Genomic DNA, 23,580 nt, shown 5'->3' on the forward strand with positions numbered 1-23,580 from the left:
CTTCTTTGGCAATATAATTACAGAGCACAGATCTTCTAAGAGGAAATGAACTACAGGGATTTATATGATTAGACTTTTTTTTCCCTTTCCTTTTTAACGATAGCTAGGGCTCTCCTTCACTCACCCCTTCCAGTCTAAAGTATATAATAAGGAAATTCTTAGCAGGCAGGTTCTGGGACTGTTACAGAGAGATGTTTCAATGGGACACTGTTATGGGGCGGAATGTGTCAGTGATTTTTTCACATGAGGCCCACCATCCTTCTTTTACCTACCTGCAGCCCTAACACCTTCAGAAACTGATTAAAGAAGTAAGTGGTGCCTGTAGCCCCTTACTAGTGCTTTCTTTTTCTGGCATGTTAGAGAGATTATGGCCAAGCACATACTGCGCTGTTTGGAGTCTTTGTGTGGTCCCATCCAATCCAGTTTTGAGTATCTGATCCATCTTGGTTGTTGCTGCTGAGGAAACCTGAACAACACTTGAGCTATATTAAGAGCTTGTTTGTACAAGGAACTGAGGTTCTGTTCCATCACATCACCTTTCCAACATCTAGACAAAGCTGGAGTAGGGAACGGTGAGCCATTTCATGCTGCCATATTCAAATGCTGGCGACACTCTGGGTTGTGGCAAGCAATACTCAAGGGCAGTGGCTAGTTTACTTAGTTGTCTTGGTAACATTGTGGTTGACCCAGGTTGACCAGATCAGTGTGACTTAATCATCATAAGCAGAGGGAAACAATTGCAACAAGTGGTGGAGCTAATTAATGTAGGTTCCTTCACGAAATGAACTTTCTCAAACTTGTGTCTCACGTTCACATCCTTCGGCCTGCCTAAGCATTCAAACAGTTCTGACTCTGTAAATACCTGTGACAACCAAATAACTTACAGCCATTTACTATGTACCATGTACCATGGATCTGTATATATTCGTTACCTACACACTCCCTATGGTTCACAAGAAGCAGTCAGGTTACAAACTGTGTCAATACTCTAGGATGTCTACTGATGATCTGTTAGTTACAAGGTACAATGTAAAGTGCATGTTTTACCTATTAAGTGTGTTTAAACCTGTTTACCTTAAAGCCTGTCTTTCTCCCTCTCTGTACAATAATGCAGCTGTGGAGATCATCTGAGACACTAAAACAAATGGTCCCCTGATGTAATCATAAGGGAGCTGGAGGAAGGGCATTTTCAGCAAGAACCTTGACAGCACAATCTGCTTCTGTTTAAGTCTGACTTGTTCTCCTAGGAGAAGCAGTATGACAGAATGTTTTGCAAAAGATTTGTATTTATATGCGTGGCTGTCAGTCCTAAATGTTGCTCCTTGTCCTTATAATAATTACACCAAATGCTCAGTGGAGACGTTTTCTAAATTGAAATAAATAGAATCAATACAGACTTGAGTTAACTGCACTATCACACTGCATGAATAACACACACCAATGGATACTCTTGGCTAGTATTCAACAGGGATTTAGTCATTGCTATTGCTATGCAAACTGCATTTTAAATGGTGTGCTAGCAGTTTAAAAATCCCATTTTTGTCTTAACTTTCTATTGTTGCAAGTAACTCCTAGGATCCTCAAATAGAAAAAGTTGCATATTTACCTCTGTCATGCAGCACAAAGGAAGAAAAAGAAACATTTCAGAAAATAGATATGTACAGCTGTAAAACCATAACACTGGTAAGGGATCTAGGGGATAGACATTATATAAAAATTACTCAACATATTTTTACGAGGTAACTTCAAATCATCTGCATTTCTTGTATGTATTTCTCCAACACCAGACTTTTTTCATGCTGCCTGATGAACTGCTACAGTAAAACAGACTCCTGGACCTTCATTTGGTTTTGCAGTTTATATATCCTTTAGAGTATCTCAAAATGACTGCCAAATTTCTAAACATGGTCACTTCCTTTATCATCCCAAACACACAAAGGTTGTTTCAGTTCACTGCTAAGGCACTGAAGCATGTACAGGTCTCATCTGATTACAGAGAGCCTATAACGCCCTGAGGCTGTAGAGACTGTCAACACAGCTGTCCCTGTGTGCTAAGACAAACGTCCAGCTGGGCAATCTCTGAATCAAAATGGAAACGCATCTTCTGAAATGGATTAGGGGTAAGCACAAGGACTGTAAATAGGCCAGGCAGCCAGGAAAGTTTATAAGGTATTATTAAAGGAGTTTCTATTGAGCTGTTAGAAAGTACCCTGACCCTGGTGCTGTTTTGCAAGTCTAAGTATTCTTAAGTATTTTATTTCTCTTGTCACCTGTTGCTAGCAAAAGTATATCTAAATTAATGTCTTCTGAGCCTGTCTTGCTTTAGACATATAAGACCACACAGAATATGTAAAAAGCTCGCAAAGAAGGGAGGTGCAGAGATCTGCACGCTAATGGCATAATTAGCTCTTGCAAGAAAAGCGATCTTGCTGCATCAGCACAGAGCGGCTCTCACCCTCATCCATCCAGCTGAGAGGCAGCGCTAATTCATCTGGGCACAGGGCTGTGCTAACACAGCAGTACTGCTCTGGGGACTCTCATGAGTTATCGCTGCATGGCAATATCCCTGCACAGCAATGCACATAGCCCTCCTTCTCATCTCAGGGAGGACAATCCTTTCAGAATTTCTCGCTGTCTCTGCTGAATCAGAAATGAATAGAGAATGCTGTAATAGAAATGTGCCACTCTGTCAAATCTCTCATTGAAAGATCTCCAAGTCTTCTCTAAACATGTGACCCAACAGCCACCTTGTCCTCCCTTGGAGGTATAACAGACATTATGGACATAGCTGTATGGGCATAATGTGACGTGGAGAGGACAGAAAATCCTGGCCCCACTGCAAATGGCAAAAATTCTGTTCCTTACTGGAGCTCTGCTTAGGAACTTGTCTCTCCTGACACACTCAGCAGCAGGAGCAATCCTGTCTCCCAGTCTTTGTAACCACTGAACAAGACTATCTCCTGAATTTAAATCCTGAGGGTTAAACATTCCCAAATAAATTACTGTTAATGCAGATCACTTTAAGGCCAAACTAGTCTGGGCTACATTGTTTAAACATTAAGTTCTGCAGGTTTACTTCTCTAATCTCTCTTTTTTTTTTCTTTTTAATTAATTTTCTGGTCATCTGTGGCTTAGAAAATGATTGATTCAGTAGATGTATACTCCAACATCTGGGCTTTCTTTAAACAAAGTCACGAAAATGATGAATCTTCTCCTACATAATACTTTATTGCTTCCTATGTCCATGCTTTTGGTGTTTTAATCATAACTAGAGGCTCACACATTCACATCTCAGCATGTACAGTACACTGGATAAGCCAAAAAAACATTTTAAGTTGAAGGCTTGCCCAGACATCTAGTATCTTATCACAAAAATCTGAAATTTTCTTTTGCTCTGAGTCACTGATAAAAAATTTACTTCATGGAACATTTGAAGAGGGGGGAAAAAAAGAAAAAAAAGAAAAACAGCCATGTAAATCAGGATCTCTAAAGGCCCTGGCAGGGAGCATTTCCATCCGATGCCTTGTCTCTCTCAATTAGGCTGCTCAAAAGGCCAGTGATTGTTTCTGACATTACAACAGTGACTGCCTTACAGGCAAACTCAAACAAGGACATGGTAAGGGTCCAAGGCAGCAATGATCCCGGGCGATGATGTGCTAGTTTTCTCTTACAAGGAAATCCACAAGTGCTGGGATCAATCCAGCAGTACATGAACCGCAAAATTCCCACCTACCTCTGCCTGCAGTGCAGGACAGGTTGATTTCAACCCACCCATTTTAAATAAGTGATTTAGTTATTTCTAAAACAACTCTATAGCTAAGCACAGAATTTAATTTTTACAGTTTATTGTATTAACAAGCATGGACTGATGTATTTTTCCCCACTAAATGAATTTTTATTCATGATTTGTGCAATTTTGAGTTGAGATGGAAGCTGGAGCTCAAAGTCATTAGAACAGTATTTTATAATTGTTTTCTAACAACTGGGTAAATTGTATTAGAATTTCTAGAAATATATGGAAAAGCTTACTAAAACATAGTATTAAAAACTAACAGATCCAGTAAACAAAGACAATATTAACTGTAGTTAAGGAGATAAAGCAGTTGTTTTTGGATCACACGTGCTCTTCAGGCATCTAAAAAATTAGTAGAACAGACTTTCACATCTATTTTTATTCACAAACCACAAGATGAAAAAAAGCTTTTCTCCTTCAGTTTTGAATGAGCTTCTCAACTCTGAATTACCTAGTTTCTGAATTAGGTAAGGTAAGACAACTAAAATGGAGTGGTTCACTCTAAAAAAGTCTAGTACTTAGTCAGAGACCTCCATCCATTCGGTGGTTTTACTTTCTCTTAAACATTGGCAGGAAAAAGCATACTGCCTGCCGCTTTAATTTCATGTAAGTTATCTTATTAGACTACTTGAAGCTTAGTTCTTAGTACAGATGGTCATAAATGCACATTAAATCACAATGTTTTATTTTAAACCATTTAATTAAACATAACAAAATATTAATAATGGCAATAAATTTTTAGCCATCCTGCTCCAGTGGCTTTTGGTTTTGCAGTGGAAGATCAGGCTTGCCAGCTAATTAATTCTTATGATTGACTGTAGTTATTATCATTGTCGTAGATTTTTAAAGCCAGCAGAGACCACTGTGGTCATTATTCTCATACGACATGCCACGTAACAGCTCAATAGACCTCATCCAACAAATCTCTTCCCCATGTTGATCCTCCTGTATCACTATCAAGTCATCTCATGGATAAAGCATATAGCTCAAGCATCTTAAACATCCATTATTAGGCCTGTTTTCCATATCTTTCATCATTCCGGTGACTGTTTCCCAAGTATTTCCCAAATGTTAACATCCTTTTGGAAATGTAGATTTTATACCAAGATACTGAACTAGAACAAGAGACTCTCAAACAATACGTGAAGAGGCAATAACATCTCCTTACTCCTACCTGTTATTCCCCTGCTCGCATAGTCCCATTCACATTCTGTGTGATAGCTACAGCACTGGGAGCTGATGTTTAACCGACTATCTGCAGTTACTCCCTTAGAGCTTCTTAGTGTCACTTCATAGATCTGCGAATACTTCAATGACTAATTTTTAGCAAAGAATGAATGACTTTGTATTTGACTATAAATGGCTATATACATTTGTTGATATAGCCACTTTCCCATAATAGTTTTCGCTATTTATAATTCACTAGGTTGCTAACAGGTTCCTACTTGCAAAAACTGGGAAATACATATGCACAGGTGAAGAGATTTGTTCAAGTGACACAGTGCAGTATTCATTGAGCTAGGCTTGGCTTAAAACAAAGGAATCTTGGCTCTCATTTCCACATTCAGGTTACTGAATACACTGCCTCAAGCAAATGAGTGTGTAATAATCACTTCAACCCCTTCATCTGTTTAAGTGCAGATGAAGAAGAGGAAACAGCACAAAGATGCAGCATCAGCAAATTGGACTGGTACCTACCGCAGCCATGATGTTCATTTTACTGGTACAACAAAGCACTGATACCCTTGCATTTGCCCTCAGGTTCTGCTGAGAGGGCAAAAAAGGCATTGGTCATTACCTTTCCAATACTGAACTGAAGCATGTGAACTCACTCATATGGATTCAGTATTTGCCCTTGAACTGGTGTGGGCTGCATTTGACACTCTGCTTTTAGATCAATATATAACCCAGGCGTAATCTTATCTGACAGGAACAGGGATATTGGGGGGAGGGGGAGGAACACAGCCTCTAGAGGTGAGGAGAGCAGCTCTTCTAAATGTTAATGGGTTAAGAATAGAAAGGTCAAATGCCTGCCTTATCAGAAGGCCCCATGTGCAAACAGGCACCAAGCTGCTGCAATCAGAGCACAAGCTGGGTATAAATGTCAGGAGTTAGTTACTGTAGCTGTAAACACCAAAAGCAGAATGGTGGAACTGGGAAACCTCCCAAGACACTTCTCGTTAATACAGGTCACTAGGAAAGTCCAACCACCAAGACTGGTTGGAGATTACTTGAGCGTTATAGCTGGTGTGGAGCCAGAGATCACTTGTGAGCTGTGTGAAGGCCCCAGCAAGGGTACCGTGGAAGGATACAGCGAGTTCAACAGAATGAGCCACTGTAGGAGAGGGTATTGAACACGTTGTATATCAAACGTCCTGTGCTGGCAGAGCACTGCTCCAGATTGCTCTTGCAGGTGCATATCCGTTCTCCTGGAATAAGGATATACGAGGATGGAGGCAAAAAGTCCTTCCTTACCTCCTTGTAGATACCGAGAGCACTAAATGTAGCAGAAGCTGTATGGGGACTCTGTACAGAGGGTCTTCAACTCTGCTCTACAGTACCTCTTTGAGCATACTGCATAAAGGATTCAGATGGAATAAGAGACGAGGCAGCACAGGAAAAAATATATCTCTCTTAAATACTAATATATTTTAAGCCCTGTTTTAATTAATCTTCTTATTGGCATCCAAGGAAAGAGACCAAAAGTTGTATCACATTGGACAGTAATCTTCTTTCAGATACAAGCAATCAATTTGAAGCAACAACGAAGTGTACCAAAACGCACTGGTGCGTAGAGTTACTCCGTTGTGAGTAATATTGCGTGGGACCTATGTCTCCTATTTACCAGTGCTTTCAGTCTGGCACCTTTTGCTGCAATAAGTTGTCAATAAAATTAATCAACCAACCGATTGCCATTCTCAGAAAAGATCGGCATATTTGAGAAGATTGCTGTTCCCTCTCTCCTGATATAGGGGTTGCCCCAGGAGATGGCTACCTGGCTTTGGGAAACAGATGCAGGACAGCTACCTGGCACGGTTCCCTCCTTACTGCAGAATCAAGAGCACCATTCTTGTCAGCCTGTTCCCAGCTGTAAACAACTATCAACGGATAGGGTTAATTACTGGTTAAAACACTAAGAAGGAATAATAACTACAAATAAAGCAAGACTCAATATATTTTATCCCACAAAAGGGATAAATGGGGTTTGTGCTCATAGCTCAGAGATCATATTCTAACCATTAAATAGCTACTTTAATTGGTAAAGATAAGGTTACATCTAAAAACAAAAAAGAAATGCACCCATATGAAGCCATTGCTCTCTGAAAGACAATTTTAGTTTAGTGCCTTCATGTTTGTTCCACAAAGTGACTACTCTGCAGTTAACTGGACTGGCCTCTAACCCCAGCCACAGGGGAGAACATTATAACCTACTTAAATTGCAGGCTACATCCTTTATGCAGCAGAGCTCCCAAATGGGCACAAATGGTTTATTTCGTACACCAGCATTACTTGGCACCTGTTTATCCCACAGTCTTCTGCAAGCATTTGTTCATTAGCTGACATACACGCACAGCTCTTCTGCATTACCAACCTCATTTTCAATCTAGAGACTCTCGAGTTCATTCATTTGAAAGAGCACAAATATACGGCAGCAGACATTTTTCATACACATGGCATTACTGAGTGCTATTAACAGTTGCTGTTTCAACCCAGAAGGTACTGTATTTTCAGTGACAGCTCTGATATGCTAATGGTTTGTGATGTTTTCTGGACTCTTTTGAGGAAGAAAAAGCCTTTATAAAAATGTAGGATTTTACCCTTTTTATTCACAGCAAGAATGACCAAACTTATTTATCCTATGGGTCACATGCCAAAAGCTTCACATAGCTGACAGCTTCAAGAGATATAATATACGTTCTGGAGAGCCACTACAGGAGAGAGAGAGAGTGTCTTTGCCATCTCTCATTTCTTGAGCTAAGAGTTTATTTCAACTTAGTTCAATTTAGGGAGTAAGGAATACAACCCAAGTCTTCCAGCAACATAGTGACATTTTCTGTGTCACTACGAATTTGAGTGAAATAATTCGTCATCCCTGAATGAAGCTATGGAGATTCTCCTACAACCCCTTCTGTTTTCGTTATGTAGAAGGCAATTTTCAAAATGCTGCCTCAGCTCGGATGTTTATTGTGTGTACGTGTCTGCCTGCTACAAGTCCTCTCCATGCCCCTCATTCTGACGTGCGCTGGCATTTTCTTGGCTCTCAGTCACAGATGCCAACAGTGTAAGAGCACAAGGGTATTACAGAAATACCAACTTTCTTCATCCCTGTTTAACATGTTCATATTTCAAAAGATGATTATATGAGCACATTTATTGCAGCTGAGACTGCACTGGACAACTAAAATGTACAGCCTAACACGACATTAAAAGCAAGTTCAGGAGAGACCATATGCAATTTTCTGACCTGTATGTTTCTATGCTGTCATCATTTTGAGGCATTTGATATGCTGCTCTTTGGTTTAAACCCTAGAATGGCATTTGAATTTTTACCATAATAAACCTTCTCAACAGACTTTGCATTTTCATTATTCTGTCCATGTAAGCCACAAGGATATTTTTCCTCCCTAAATGTCCAATCTGCAGGGAATGGTTGTGAAACTCCATTATTTCCAGGAATTGCTGGCAACCTACTGATGTCTGTTCTTCTCAGTATTGCCTGTATTTTCCGTGTTCAGCTTTAAAAGCCAAACTTGGTTTGCAAAAATGTCTGGGTTTCTTGATGCCAGAACTGAATAAAGACTAGAACAGGACAGAATTAGATGGTTTTATTATGTGGAAGAGCCATTAACTAACATTAAAGTCTGTAAAACAAGAAGAGTATAAAACTGGAAATAGATACTCAGCCTTAAATCCTATTACTCAGAAATTTTCCTAAGCGTTACCAATGGCCTTTCTAAGCTCCATCACCCTTACCTGATCCCTACAATCAAAACAAAGTAGACTTTTTTTTAAGTTATAAGTACTTGGATTTTCATTATTCAGTAAAGTAAAAATAAATCTGTAAAGAAAGGCAGCCTGAATTCTCCAACATGTATGATGTCTGCCACAATTTGGTCTTCAATAGGCAGAGGTAAAGAATACAGACATCTATTCTCCGTTGCCCAGGAAAAGAATACACTCCAGGGTATATGATCAAGAAAGCTGGAAGATGTGTAAAAGATTCTGGATTATTCAGATTATTTAAATCTTTTATCAGACATGATGGTCCAAAAGTTACAATGGAAAACTCCCCATCTAAAGGTTATTTGCAGGACCAGACTGTGATCTCAGCCACACACGGCAGTAGCTTCAGAGAAAGCAAGGGTATTACTCCAAATTTACTTTGGCAGGACCAAGATCAGAATCTGACCACATCCAAACAAAAACCAAACAACGCTACAGGCTATAAGAACAATCATCAGTAGATGGGGTGTAAAAACAATGAAGATCTCTGTGATTCTGATGCACTTCATTGACTGAAAAAATTCCAGCCCTATTGTTCCTCCTCTCCAAAATATCTTGGACTTCATTCTGTGTTCCTGAGGCACTCCTGACAGACAGCTATAAAAACATATCCACAAACTCACAACTGCCTCAGCTTCTTCAGCTAAATATTTTCTTGCATTCAATTTGGGAAAGCCATAATGTATGGAGCGATGTCTGAGGCCTGCTTTCTGGGAAGAGGAAATCGACCATACACAATGTCAACCGAGTTCATTCCTAAATGCAAACCATATTGGGCTGTCGAGCACGATAATAAAAACCTGCTGACCTAGTTTCCTGCAGAACAAAATCCTCTGTCTTCCCTCCTCCTGTGCCAAACCTAAATCAGATCTCCTTCTTTGGAGAAAGAAATTAACCCTTTGACTAGCAAGGAAAACTTTAATAATGATCCTTAACACTTATATAGCATTTCACACCATGTGAACGGTAATTGGTCCATCCCCACAGCTCTGCAAAAAGGCAGGATTATTAGAGGATGAAAGTAAAACACAGAGAAGGTCAGAGACCTTCGCAGAGTTCAGCAGAGAACATAAAATTTCTCTTCCTTCAAAAGGATTTTGAAGTGTGAAGCTCCATGCTCTAACTACTTTGCTTGGTAACCCTTCTACATTTGCTCTATGCAAATCTAAAACCTTCATTCATGATGTGGCAAAAAAATAACAGCACAGCTCAGCTTTTTGAAAAACTGCATCAAATCACTCAAGAAAGGACTATTGTTCTTCCCAAATTTTGCAATGTCAACTTGCAAGTCCATTTCTGGTAGATGAGAGCTGATTGTATTTGCTCCAAGTGTTTGGCGAAAGCATTCACTTTTAATGGCTTCACTTCCTCAGTGATGCAATGTTTCATTTGAAGGGATGCCTGGGGGAACTTCAGAATGGACACAGAATGCAAAAATAACAGGGCATGTCACAACAAACTCAGCCAAGAAAATACAAATGGGAATTCTCTTGCTGTAGGATGCTTCAAAAGGCGGTCCTGGATCATGCTGCTGCAGAGCAGCACCCCACTGCAGTCAGCTAGAAGCATTTGGGAAGCCTCAGATTCTAGACTGCTGAGAACACCTTTGCTGATCCACACTGATACTGTCAACTGGAAGAGCTTTCAATCATCTGTCAAATAGGGTTTTATTAATGGAAAAAGTAGAGATAACAAATGCTGTGCCTAACTGCTGTATAGCTTTACAAGCAGCCTTTTACAATGAGGTGGCCAAAGTGCAAGCTGCAAGTGAAATTGCTAACAGAGCTCTGTACTGCAGCCAGAGCTTTCACCATCGTTGTAAGAAAGAAGACCCCGCAGTAAATACAGTTTCATCATGCATTGCTCCCTTATGAACTGAGATAGCTTTGCCAACATCCAGATAGTAGCCCATAAACCTCTCCATCACCACATGCTCCACTGGCATCTGTCTCACAAGGTGCAGCACCCAAGTTCCTGACAAGCTACCAAATAGAAACCGCTGTAAGGCAAAGTTTGAGATCCTCTGCTACACAAAGCAGCCTAGTTTACTAACATACCATTGGAGAAAAGGCTGAAACAGGAAAGTGATAACTAATAGGCATGCTAGCAGTACCATTTTACCTGTGAAGAAGTTACTGTCTCTGTCACTTTGTCAATCTGCAGAGAAGCTGTTAACAGAGGACAGGCTTACAGAGCAAAGACAGCACTTAACATAGTGTGCCCTTCAGGGAGTTTGAAAGTGAAGAAGAAAGAACCTGGATTAGATAGCTCTGCAAAGGTTATCATAATTGTGTCTATTCTCTGGATGCTGCATCTTCACAGGTAAACCCCATAAAAGCTTCTGCTCCAACTTCGAAATGAGGAAGACAAAGGTCTGAGTTCTCACAGACTTATTACTAACATTGGTAAGAGTTAGAAATGTGATGATGGAAAAAAAAGCATCTTATTTATCATATCTGGTCCCTGAGGAGTTATGAGTTGTATATGCTTATTTTATTGACACAAACAAGTTTTAACTTCTATTGTCTTGCAGAGGAAGAGCAGGCTGAATTCAATTCTGGCTCACACATCATCTGCAATTCTAGCCAAATCCCAGCCACACAACTTTTATTACTGGGAGGATGTCAGAGGCAAAAGACACAGCTGGATATTCAGATCCCAGACTGAGTTTTGCTGTGCTGGCAGTCAGACAAACCAGCTTTTGATTTGTATGTAAACAGAGCCAATCTGAACTGGAAGGTCATTAAGAGAAAACACATTTTACACAACATCCATTGTGCAGTTGCTTTTCCAACTTTCCCCATACTAACATTTTTTTAAACAAGACTTTGTCTTCTCTTGTTGACTGTTTCAATGACAATTTCTGTCCTACTGAAGTCAATGGCCAACCCCCACTGATTTTGATGGGAGCAGAAGGTGGCTCTGAGGAAAGAAAGAAATGAAGACGTCCAAGATTCTACAGCTCCAGTTCTACCACCTATATGGAAGAATTGGGTTGATGTAGACCCAAAACATATCTTGTATAAAAACATGGAATTTGTAAATTATATCCTCACAAAAACGCCACTAAGTCTTTACAGTGTCTGCAATCCAAACATTGCTATTCCTATGAAAAATAAAATACTTCAATCAACATGAAAGTAACTAATCTCCTTTTATTACCCAGGAGTGACGTGCACAAAGCAACTATTTTTTTTTCCTATCCTGACACTGTCTTTTTATATAAAAAAGCCAGAAAGGTCCCCACTGACTGCCCTGCAATTATTTTTAGGGGGAGGTGAAATTCTCAGGGAATTCCTTTACCTCATGGTCCTGTCCCAAATGCCCCAAGGACACCCTACTCCTGCAGCTCATCAACTCAACCCTGTGAGTCTGCCACGGAAGGGGATGCGTCCCACTCATCCCTCGGGCACTGTATGCACTGCTTCCTATGTTCTCTCACTAGCTGCCAGCATAGGAGATGCCTTCCGACTTCAATGGGAATTTTGAAAACGAATTCAAGAAATGAGAATTATATTGCTGGCATTCAGCAAGACAGCATATCATGGCATTTAAAGTGATCTGACAGCCTTTGACACTATGCCTTGTAATTGGAAACATTCTGTCCTTAATGAGCCTAATAAAAGTCTTGCTCCCAAGGCTCAGATATTGATTATTCCATAAATTTTCAAGTGACTGCCTGAACTAGCAAAGTTAGGTGAAGGGAACAAGAATAAACCAACAACTGGTTTTAATATCATGAGGCCGCTGGACACACTGAAACTTCTCGTCTCCCAGAGACTGAGGCAACTTGTGGGAAGTTACTGCAATTACCTCGAACTAAAGTGTGAGTACAGATACACACTAACTGCCGGAGCTACCTAGTACACCTAGGATCCTGATCTTTAGGAAAAACAGGAATTGATGTAACTGCACTTCTCTAGACTGAATCCCAAATGGGAGTTTGACCAAAAGAGGCTGCAAATCCCCTTCCTCTGTTTTCCAGCACAGTAATTACCTGACATGCAGAAAATGCAAGTCCATTGGCAGATGCAACTTGATGATGTTTCCAAACCATGTCAGATCTCACAGCTTTATTTTAACTGAGGCACTCAACATTTTGTACTGTAGCTACAATTAAAATAAGATTATGAGAACACACAAAGAAACCACACAGTTCTTGTGAACAAGGCGTTAACGCCCAATCCATTATTGTGAGAAGGCTTTTAAGAGTGTTCCCAGTAGAAATCGGAATATATTTTCCCTGAGTAAGCTGGGAGGAATGCAGAGATTCAAAAGCTTAAGCTGAATCCATGCTAGATTTTTTTGTTTGTTCCTCCTCTTTGATTAACTTACTGTGACTACTTGGTATAACTGTTACTCTTTAAGGAAAAGAGTTGACCATTTTCTCTTCTCTGATAAAAGACCCCAGTCTGCCTATAACTAACAGCAAGGCGTTTGCAGCTGCAGGTTAAAATGAGTGACTGACAGAGATGTTGCTGGGCTATCGGAGCAGGGAACCTTCCGGGGTCAAAGGGGAAACGCCTGTCATTCTCCATTAGTTCCTCAGGGTGTCTGTTGGCAAAACCCATTGTATTGTTCTGCTGTGTAACTGGCAAAATAAATAGGTTGTTATAGTTTGTCATGTTTACAAGAGGACTCTTGGGTATAACTGTTGAAAATAGCTTTAATCTAATGACCGTATCTTTCTATGTTTCTATGTTCTTATGAAGAAAGTCTACCCAAAATATTTTAATATGAAACCCTGAATTTTACACTGGAAACCAGCAAACCCAGAGACACTTCCTTCTGCATGGACAAAAGTGGTCTAGTTACAGAATTGCTCCAGTCAGCATATCTGTGTTACTAGGAGAGAGCAAAGCTGCGACATGAACCACCCACAAATTCAGGATGGGTCACTGAAGCTTTCTTTGCTCCAAAGAAGATGCCTGTCTTCAACGTATGTGGGAGACTTTTAAAAGCCATTAATAAAAGAACAGTCAAAGGCATTTCTGAAGGTGTGAACTAACAAAGAACAAAAAAAATACTTCTAGTGCATTTCCCTGTCTTCAGCCCTAGCCAGTTTTCCCAGACTCCTGAAACACAGCTATTATGCACAGCTTTATTTCTTTTCTTTCTATCAGCTTACCAGTGATGATGTTTTTAAGTTGAATCAAACTTGCATCAGCTTTGGGGGATGGCTGGGATTCTTTCTCTCATATTTCATGTTTTGAGATCAGTATTTCATGCTTTTTATTCTGCTAAAATAATCTTGAACATTAAAAGTATAAATATCAATGCTTAGTGGTTTGATTCGATTTCCATAAAGACATTTTGTCCTTTAGCAGTAGTCCTTCACTTCCCCCTGCATTTATTCAGAGCCCTTGGCTTTTCTGGCCAGACTCTTGCTCTTAATCAAACCCTGCTGTGACTTCACTGACGTGGTTTGACAGGTCTCTGTTGACATCTGAAGGGGAATCCTTGAATGTTTTGAAAAGGACCATTGCTCATTGCTCTACAGAGGTAATCTGGGGGACATGCCCCTTTGGCACTGAAAGGATCATTTTCCCTTTCACCACAGACCCTTCCCCCTTTTTGTACAGCAAGGAAGTTAATTATGCTAGAAAGCTGAGAAAGGATCTGGTTCACAGAAACCCCAGAGAAGCAAGAGGGCAGATTTCCTTATTGAGGAAAATATCTAACTTAGGACAGAATAGCTAAACCTAACTTACTGCAATACAAGCCTTTGTTTCAGAAAGCAACTTTCCTGGAGGGCAGAGAGACATCTCAATCCCCAGAAGAATTTCCTCTTAAATTATTGCATAGAGCAACACATAAAAGCAGAAGCTGGAAGGCAGACTTTGATATAAGCCTTTTTATAAAGTGTTCTGATGTCCTAAAATATCAGCATGAGCTGCCATGTGGTAAGCATTTTGGAAAAATTATCTGTTTGTTTAGAAATGTAAATAAAAAAGGGTGGCCAAATATTTTATTGTCTTCTCAGAAAGAAAACAATTTGAATTTCATGAATTATACTAAACAGGAGTGAAATTTGGCTACAGTGATTACATAAACATCAAGATACCCACCTGACTGACAAAGGCTTCATGCCTTCTTTTAATGGTAAAGCGTGTTAGTATTCAGGATGATTACGAGTATGTTTGACTGATTCAAAAGATGTAGGTTGATTTCCCTGTAATACACTGAATGTGCGACCAATTTACATCTAAGATTTTCTGGTCCCACAGATGCCATTCTTAATTAAAGAAAATTCTGCAAAAAGTAAAGTTGTTTACAGCGTTGCTGGAATAAGTAAGATGAAGAGGATCCCATCACTCGCTACTGAACTATGCAGTTCTTCTAGAATAAAGCATGGCAGCAATTTTAATTAGCACATAGATCAGCTTTTTAGAATTAGCAATAAAATAAAATGTCAAACTATAATACCACGAGGAACTTAGGAAGACAAAATGTAACTAATTACCACAATTATTTCAGCAGAATTAAAACTATTAAATACTGATCCCAAAATATGAAATATAAGAACAGGGAAAGGAGAAACATCGGGGAATAATATCACCTTTCTGATCAGAAACACCTAAGTAAGATAAATACATTTTAAAAAAATCTCATTCAGCAAGATGACACAGGTCTGCAAATGAGTGAGTCAGAAACTGGTATGAAATCACTGATAGCTTTGCCACCAGACTTTACTGAGGCCATGATTTTATCTCTGCATTTCTCCTGATGCCCTCAGTTTTCAGGCAAGCTTTCTTAACTGCAGTACATATTCTCACTATATAGCTTGCATCTTCAGCTTTCATGCGCTTAGCACCCTGCATTGGAATCAATAAAGCCATCTATGAACCACATAAGTACAGTAAAACCGAACTGGATCAACAGGATATACTTCTTAACTGTATATGTTTCTGTATATGTTTCTAAATTCTAATAAAATGGTTCAAATTTCCAGTTACATATTTCATTCTCTGAAAGGTCTGAGTGTTTTTATATCTTTCTGATCATCATAATCAGACACACACACTATTTATTTAAGGATATATTTTTCCCGTGACTCACTTACAGACTCAATTCTCTGACATGGGGAGCTTGTGGAAGGAAGTTCATTAGAAGTTAAACATGAGGAAGTGCAATAAAGCCTATTTACCTTGTAGGGGTAACAAGGTAATTACAGCGAAGAATTATTATGTGAATAAAAAAAGAAAAAAGAATTTGAGCTTCTCTGCAGCCTCATAAAAAATCTGCAGATAGCCTGTGATTCTCCATGGGCAGATGTCCTCTCTCCTGTCCACTGTCTAATCAGAGCCCTTTTGGACTTAAGTGAAATAATAATAATAAAAAAGCAAATGGAGTACAATTTCCATGGAAACTTGGAAACAGATGTAACATTATTTGCAGTAAGCCTTTGTAGTTTGAATGGAAAATTTTCTAGTTTACACAAATCTCGGCTATTATTTTCTTTGCAGTGCAAACTTGGGCCAAGTATTTTCTGTCATATTAAAGATGCAAAGTCAGTTTTACTTTCTGTCCAGTATAACCGTGCACAAAAGCTTCAGAAGCTGCAGTAAAATGCCTGATATTTATCTTTCCATGAACCCAAAACAGATATTAGAAACAAAGAATAATTTGGGCTTCTTTTTTGCTTGTTCTCTTCAGAAAGTGAAAACAGCTTAGAAAACATCTGTTTACATGTAATGTCAGACTAGTAGACAGCCAGAGCATTGGCAGATGTGCCCGATGTTAATGGGAGCTTAACTAACTCTTAATATTAGATCAATCAGATACTAACTCCTGGTTTTCCATATACCATGAGAGAGCGCTTTCTAGCTCAAGAACATGTACTCACAGATTAATTACTTACAGAGAGCTTTCTCAGCTATAAGTAAATTCCCAACAAAGTATCCTTACAAATCGAAAACTATGGCAATGACTTGTGGCCTGGTAACTGTTTTTGGAGGCTACAGCACCTTCATCTCACTATATTCTCGAGACCAGACAGAGCAACAACCAAGAAAACGTGTAGCAGTGCCACATCAAAGAACAGCACCCAAAGCAACTCTTACGTGAACATTTTTTCTCTTCACATTGCTACTGAAGCATTCTTTTCTGCATATTCTAAACAGAAGGGAAGAGAAATCATCTCCCTGTTTTATGATAATGCAGGACTCACTTTTTACTTGTTTACAAGCTCTCCTCTTGCTAAGCTGAACCTTGTCCTTGTCACACATCTCAAGTGCAAATCAGCTACTCAGACTTGTTCTTCTCAAGATGGAGGGAGTTCTGCCCTGCCCTGCAAGCACTCATGTCCTTTGGGTGGATGTCCAGAGCAATTTAAACTTTGAGCTAAATCTGGCAGCAAAGTCTAACACATGCCTAAAGAACAACAGAACTTTTGGTGAAAATGGATGTCCCTTTTTGTTTGCAGTGCAGCCAAATGCTTTATAAATTAGATCCTTCTGCCACCACAGAAATGTCCAGCATCTGATTTACCTACTATTTTAGACATATAATTTTAGCAGATTTGTCAGTTGAGTTAGTCTGTGTTTGCATTAGAGGTATCTATACCACTCATATTTTAGCTATGCTCATTTTATCTTCACTGCAGATCTGTCGAACTATACCAGTTTCTGTGAAAATTAAGCTGGTATCATGGCACAGTAGATAAAACCAATTATCTCTCATCTTTACAGCTACAAAAAGTCCATTGTTGCAGCACATAAGATGATAAAAATGTACCAAAAGCACAGAGTTTACATCACCATTTATATCATTAATGAAATGACTTTTATCTTACATGAGTTTCAGACCCCTCTCTCTTGCTACTCCTCCCTCACCCAGCAGCAGGAATAATTGTGACAGTACAGAAATTAACTTTGAACAATACAAGTCCTAGTTCTGAGCTGAGTTGCTCCAAGTATTAAGCCTAGTGTGGGAATGGTAACAAAAGCAGAGTATAAATTTTTTCTCTCTTAAAAGCAGCTGTTCAGTTGGTGTAGTGTTGGAGCTATGATAATTACATGACAGCTCAGGGGGACACCTTTGCAAATCTGGTGCCTGACCTGTATTTTTCACAAGTAGGAAATAGCCTGGAAAACTGCATGCCCATCTGCTCACCTACAGTAACTGGCTGCTGCGTGGTAATGCATGCCCCTTTCCACTCCTGAACATACCCTCTACAGCAAAGAACTTTTCTGTGGCAGATTCACGTGACCTCCAATCTCTAGGGCTGAAATGTAGGTACAGTTTGGGACCGTATTTGTGCAGAAGATTTGAGTTGTCTTTAACTGAGGTAAAAAACACAGTAACAACATCAAACACCCGCTGAAGAATCAGTGCAAAGCAGTTGACTGATGGAGACTGAACTAGTCCTGCCCTAGGAATCCTGGCTATACTTGAGAGAGTCATTGTTTAAGGCAAGGAACTGCTTAATAAGGAATTGGTCTTTAACACAGATTTCATCACAGGCTGACTGACTGAAGCTTTCTCTTTACGAGTTCACACACAATTCAAAATGTCATGTTGATTTTATACCTGCCTGGCCAAGTGAGATTACAGAGCAAGTCAATCACCTTGCTTTTCAGATGTATTTCCCCTTTTACATCTTGAAAATTCTACTCACTCAATTGTAGATCATGCAAAGAAAGAGGAAGCAGCATGACTCAGCTCCACACTACAATGGCTGGAGCAGATCCAGACCTAGCAATCCTTTGGGCTTTCCTTACCAAAATACAAGTCTGCAGCTTGGATAATGTAAAGCATCCAGTGTTTGTACAAGAAATGTTAGATGGGCAGCATGCCAGCTGCAGTCCTTAAGTGATGTGCTAGTTCTTTACATTGATGGAAAATTATCTTCCAAAGAGTTAGAAAGGGAACACAAGAAGCCAAAGGGCTCTGATCTTAAACAGTGCCTACCGAAGACAAAATGCTAAAGAGGAACAGCCTCCTGAACTGTATTCCATAGACAAGAATTTACATGGAAATCTAGCAGTAGATAATGTATTAATTTAGCAAGTTTCACATCATGCCATACTGGCAAATATTTTTGTATAATCTGTAAATTACAGAAGTTATAACAGAGGCATAGGAAAGCTACTGACTTTAAGGAATCCAGGAACTTTGAGTAAGTTTCAAGAACCCTGAGTACCAGTGCTTTGCTTAAACCATTGGAAAATAGTACTTTAAAAATGAGCTACTCTAAAAATTCAGTGTCATCTAGAAATTATTCCTGATCCTCTACCATTTTGCTAACACCTGATCCACAGATGTTTTTCATAAAGAGAATCCACATGGTGAGTTATTGCAGAGTAAATAATGCACTGTAAACACACTTAACTTCACTGTGTAAACAAGCTCTGAGCAAAATTCAGCAAGAACTTCACTTCAGTTCACTCCCTGAATGCACAACAAAGACGATTTGATGGTTATCTCATAGCAATCCAACCTCAGAGATAAAGACCTCAAATCTGAACCTGTTTCTTAGAACGACGTTGTACATTCTAGTCCATGCCCAGAAGCTCTGGGCAATGGGATGGATCTGTCTTTTCAGGCACTGCATTCACTGGGAGAAATCATGTATCAGTCATTACTTATATAAATATGTGTAATACTAGTAATGAAAGTAATAAAGACGCATGATCCAAGCTATTTCTCTGAAACGGCCCTCACTTTCCTACAGAGCAAACCAAAGTATTACGTGCAAAAACCAGTCCTCTAGATTGTGTACGCTGCAGGATGACTGAGAAGTATCGGGAAACTTGCATCACGTAAAAACCAACCTCACATTGCGTTAGAGGATGAAAGGCCAGTAGGCTTCTGGGCTCTGTGTTAATTTCAAAAGATGGTTCATTGAGCAGACTTTATGCTTAGCAAAGCTTAGCAGCTTTTTTCCTTATCCCTCCCCAAAATGTTTTGGGCATTGTCATATGATTGTACTACAAAACTTGAAGTTATCCAAAACCAGTTCATGAGCAGCGAACGGAAACATCTCTTTTCATTCCAAAGGAAAAACAACTCCTATGCTGTTTTCCTAAGTGAGCTGAAAACTTGGAGAGAAACCTAAAGCTAAAAAAAGCAAAGAACTCAAGAAGATTCATATTGTGGACTGTGGTTTCTGTTGCCTTAGCTTAAGGGAAAATATGTTCATGGGAAAAGGGCCTGCCTGGAGCCAGATCTTTTTCAACTCTGACTTTTCTAGTTGGCGTGGCTTTAAATCAGTATGTTGCTATTAAAGTTACTTCTTCATAAACAAAAATATTCTTTATGGATTGTATTATAGTTGTTTACAATTGAAACAACCACTTGTACCGTGTTTCCTACCAATCAGTATCTAGTTCAGCTCCTATCAACCCCAAATAGACAGTGATCGGGCAATTTAAGAGGCCTTTATAATGTTAGTTCTGAGTTTCACTGATTCAAAGTGTTAAATCACCTTCTCAGAAGAGAGTTCCTGAATTAATCCCAAAACAAAGAAGTGTCAGCTTTATCACCTACCTTTGTATCTACACACAACTAAAGAAAACAACATCAGACCTTACAAAAACAGAAATCTTGCATGGCTTAATTTGAAAGAATCTTACTGTCATGTTATTATGGACTGTCTTTAATACTGCAATTCACTTTTGTCTTTAGCCAGGACTAAACCAGATTATAAATATAACAGAATTCCACACTAACCCGGTAAAGATTAGCCTACAGACAAACCTGCCACAGGCAATTCAGTGAATTTGTAACTGTGTAACACCGCAACAAGTGTAACAAAATGTGATCATGCTGCCCAAATGCGCTGTGCCAGACCCCAACAAGTATGGTTATCGTCATTCTAAATGCTGTATCAACAAAGCTTAACCTAGGGATTATGATCCCCATTATACACTTGAATTGTCTTCTGCATTAATTAGATTTATGTTAAGAGGTAACAAAAATATCTAATATGGTCTTTTTTTGAGATTCCTCAAGACTTTTTAGAATGACACAGTATGCTTTCACTGAACTTTAAAGTGAACTTTCACCCCCTATTTAAAAACTGCAATGAAATTATGCTATAAATGAAAACCGGTTACCTGTGATCAACGACTGTTACATCGGAAGCAGGAATCCCCAGAAGAAAACAACTCTGTTCCAGTTCTTTCTTACGAATCTCTCCTTGATTGTAATAATTTCCTGAAAAAGCAAACACAGCAACACTGTCTAACTTAGTTCAGGTTAGCTTGGAATGAATTCCTCTTTTCTTCCTCAAAGCATTAAGCATCACACATTAAATAAAAGGGCATCATTTGAGGAACAGACACATTGCAGGGGACAAACTCCACAGCTTTGATCTGAGCAACACGCGGCTTCGCTCAGGGTAAAATGCTGAGGCAAAGTTCTGCCCACCTCGACTACATTCCTCACGTTTATGCACTGAGTGTGGCTTGTAGCCGTCCATGAGCTTATTTGGCAAGGACATCAGAAATTGCCATGTCAATTCAGATCAGTGGTCCAAACAGTCCAGTATCCTCATCCTAAGAGCGGCCAAAGTTAAATGCTTCTGCCAAAGACACAGGAGATCTTCCAAACAACAATTCTGGAATAACCTGCTTGGGAAACTGCTTCCAACCACCTGTTTGATTAGCAAATGTCTTATTCCTTGAAACATCACAATTTCTAGCTCTTCTGAGTTTTTTGTTTGGCCTTTTTGTTTTATTTTGTTTAGGTAGATGCCTAAATCCACTTCTGAACATTGTTAAATTTTTAGCAAGATTTAGTATTTCTTTTGGTGAATTCCATAGGCTGCCCATGCTCTGTGGGGAAGAAAAGGAGTCTTCTAATATGCATATACATGGACTAACTGCTTACACATTTTCTGAATGGAAGTCACCAATACACTACAAAACAATTGAGCAAGATCTTTTCATAAACACAGGAGAAATTGCCTTTGCGGTGCGGTGACTAAAAGTTGTTACCACTGGCAAATTTCCAGGTTGTATCTGTGAAAGAGGTTAGTGGGATCTTAGTCCACTTTTTTTAAAAACAAGTATTCACAACAAATCAGTAATAATTAATCTCCTTAGGAAAAGCCAAAGAGTCACTCCTCCCTCACTATTAGACATGCTGCTGTGAACCCCCTCCTGTATTCTTAACAGCAGAGGCCCACAGAGCCAGGCTGAACAGCAAGTCCAAAGTACTTGGAACAGAACTGTTGAGATAACGCACGGAAAGCCTGTCCCATGGGGTATTCTTCAAGTGATTAAAGTTTATAGTATATTCTGGGCCAATTCTAATGAGCAGTAATTGTCATATAACACTAGGACACTGCAATAGAATACAGTGATGGAACTAAAAAGATTTGAAGAAATGAGGAATTCCATCATAACAATCTCTGTTTTGAGACAAAGATTTCTCAGAAGTCTGAATCATTCACAGAGGAAATTCAGGCAGAAACTAATATGGCAAGATTGCAAAGAACTTACAGAACCAAAAGAAGAGAGAAAACCTAATTTAGATAAGGCATTTGGGAGAAGTTATAACACACTGAGACCAACAACTAGCAAGGAAACAGGATCCATTGTCTTAAAACATTGCCTCCTTCTTCACTGAATTATTTTCTTCTCATCTTGCCCTGACATTCCCTTATTTTTTCTTGGCATCAGCCATGCAAAGTCCATGCCAGAGCCACGATGGCCCCTTCCAGAATGTTGCCCTGTGCAGGGCAGTACTTGCAACCCAATTTTAACTTTGAAGCTGTAAAATGAAAAAAATACAGCTGAGTATTAATGTATGATTCAAGTCTGTAGTCAGCTGTCCTGAATTACACTAGAACTTTTTATTGTTGTGGGTGTGAGTCATCTAAATCTAGCATTTCTCTCGAGCAGTGTTGCAATCCAAACCATCACTAGCAAGCTTTGTAAAATTTTCAAAGAGGGAAAGAGTAACTAGAAAAAAACCCTCTTCTTGCAGACTGTGAGTGAATGGTTTTAGGAGACTATGACAACAATTATCTGTGGGTTTGCCGAGGAACACGTCAACCTGGTAGTCTGCAGCTTAGATTGCATGTTCCAGCTTCAGCAAAATTAACTTAAGTGTGCACCTTTACTAGATGGATTATATCAGTACAACGGGACTTATTTTGATTTTTTGCAAGGCCGTTAATGACACTAGTGTTTTAAGATAAGGTATCTTTTGCTGCAATGCAGTGTAATAGCTGACTGCAGGTGATGTTTTATCCAAATAGTACCACTGTTCTCAAAATACCTAACTTCTACTGAACTCAAAGGAACAGATCCATGTTCCACAGCTTGAGAAATGTGTCAGGACATCAGGAATATATAAATCCTAACAAGAAAAAATAGGCAGCTATTGAGAGCAAAAACAGCTGAATAGCTGATGCTGCTGGACCTTATCCATGGAGCACTCACAATAGACAGTCAGCTACTACAGAGAGCAAAGCATGTTTATACTGAGTTATTATTTCAACTGAAGATTATTCAGTGTGGAAAAGACTGATTTTTTTCACAGTGCTGTAATTCTAATTCATTTCTAAGTCATTTTGATTGATATCTGAAAACTGCAAGTACGACAGTTTCTAAGTAATGATTTTGTCTCAGCGTTACAATTTGCAGAGTCTTTGATCAACTCACTTGTCATCATCAATCACACAAACAATGAGAGGATGAACCATCTGAATGGCCCAAAAGACTAGTAAGAGGCACAGAAAAATCTATTAGCTCAGTGAATGTACTCTCCTATATGGACTCCTAGTTCCATTACGAAGACATGTAAAAGAGTACATAGAAGGCAGTGTCAAA

General features: G+C 39.3%; 1 protein-coding gene across 1 annotated transcript in view; it reads right to left on the reverse strand.

Moving 5' to 3' along the window:
- The window catches only part of PIGL (phosphatidylinositol glycan anchor biosynthesis class L), a 73,979-nt gene that overhangs the window by 48,165 nt on the left and 2,234 nt on the right, over positions 1-23,580 (reverse strand). The window contains exon 2 of the mRNA XM_075168595.1: positions 20,857-20,956. Within this exon, the coding sequence (XP_075024696.1) occupies positions 20,857-20,956 (100 nt within the window). The remainder of the gene's footprint in view (positions 1-20,856; positions 20,957-23,580) is intronic.

The sequence above is a fragment of the Calonectris borealis genome, chromosome 19 (genome assembly GCF_964195595.1).
Source record: "Calonectris borealis chromosome 19, bCalBor7.hap1.2, whole genome shotgun sequence".
NCBI lineage: Eukaryota > Metazoa > Chordata > Aves > Procellariiformes > Procellariidae > Calonectris > Calonectris borealis.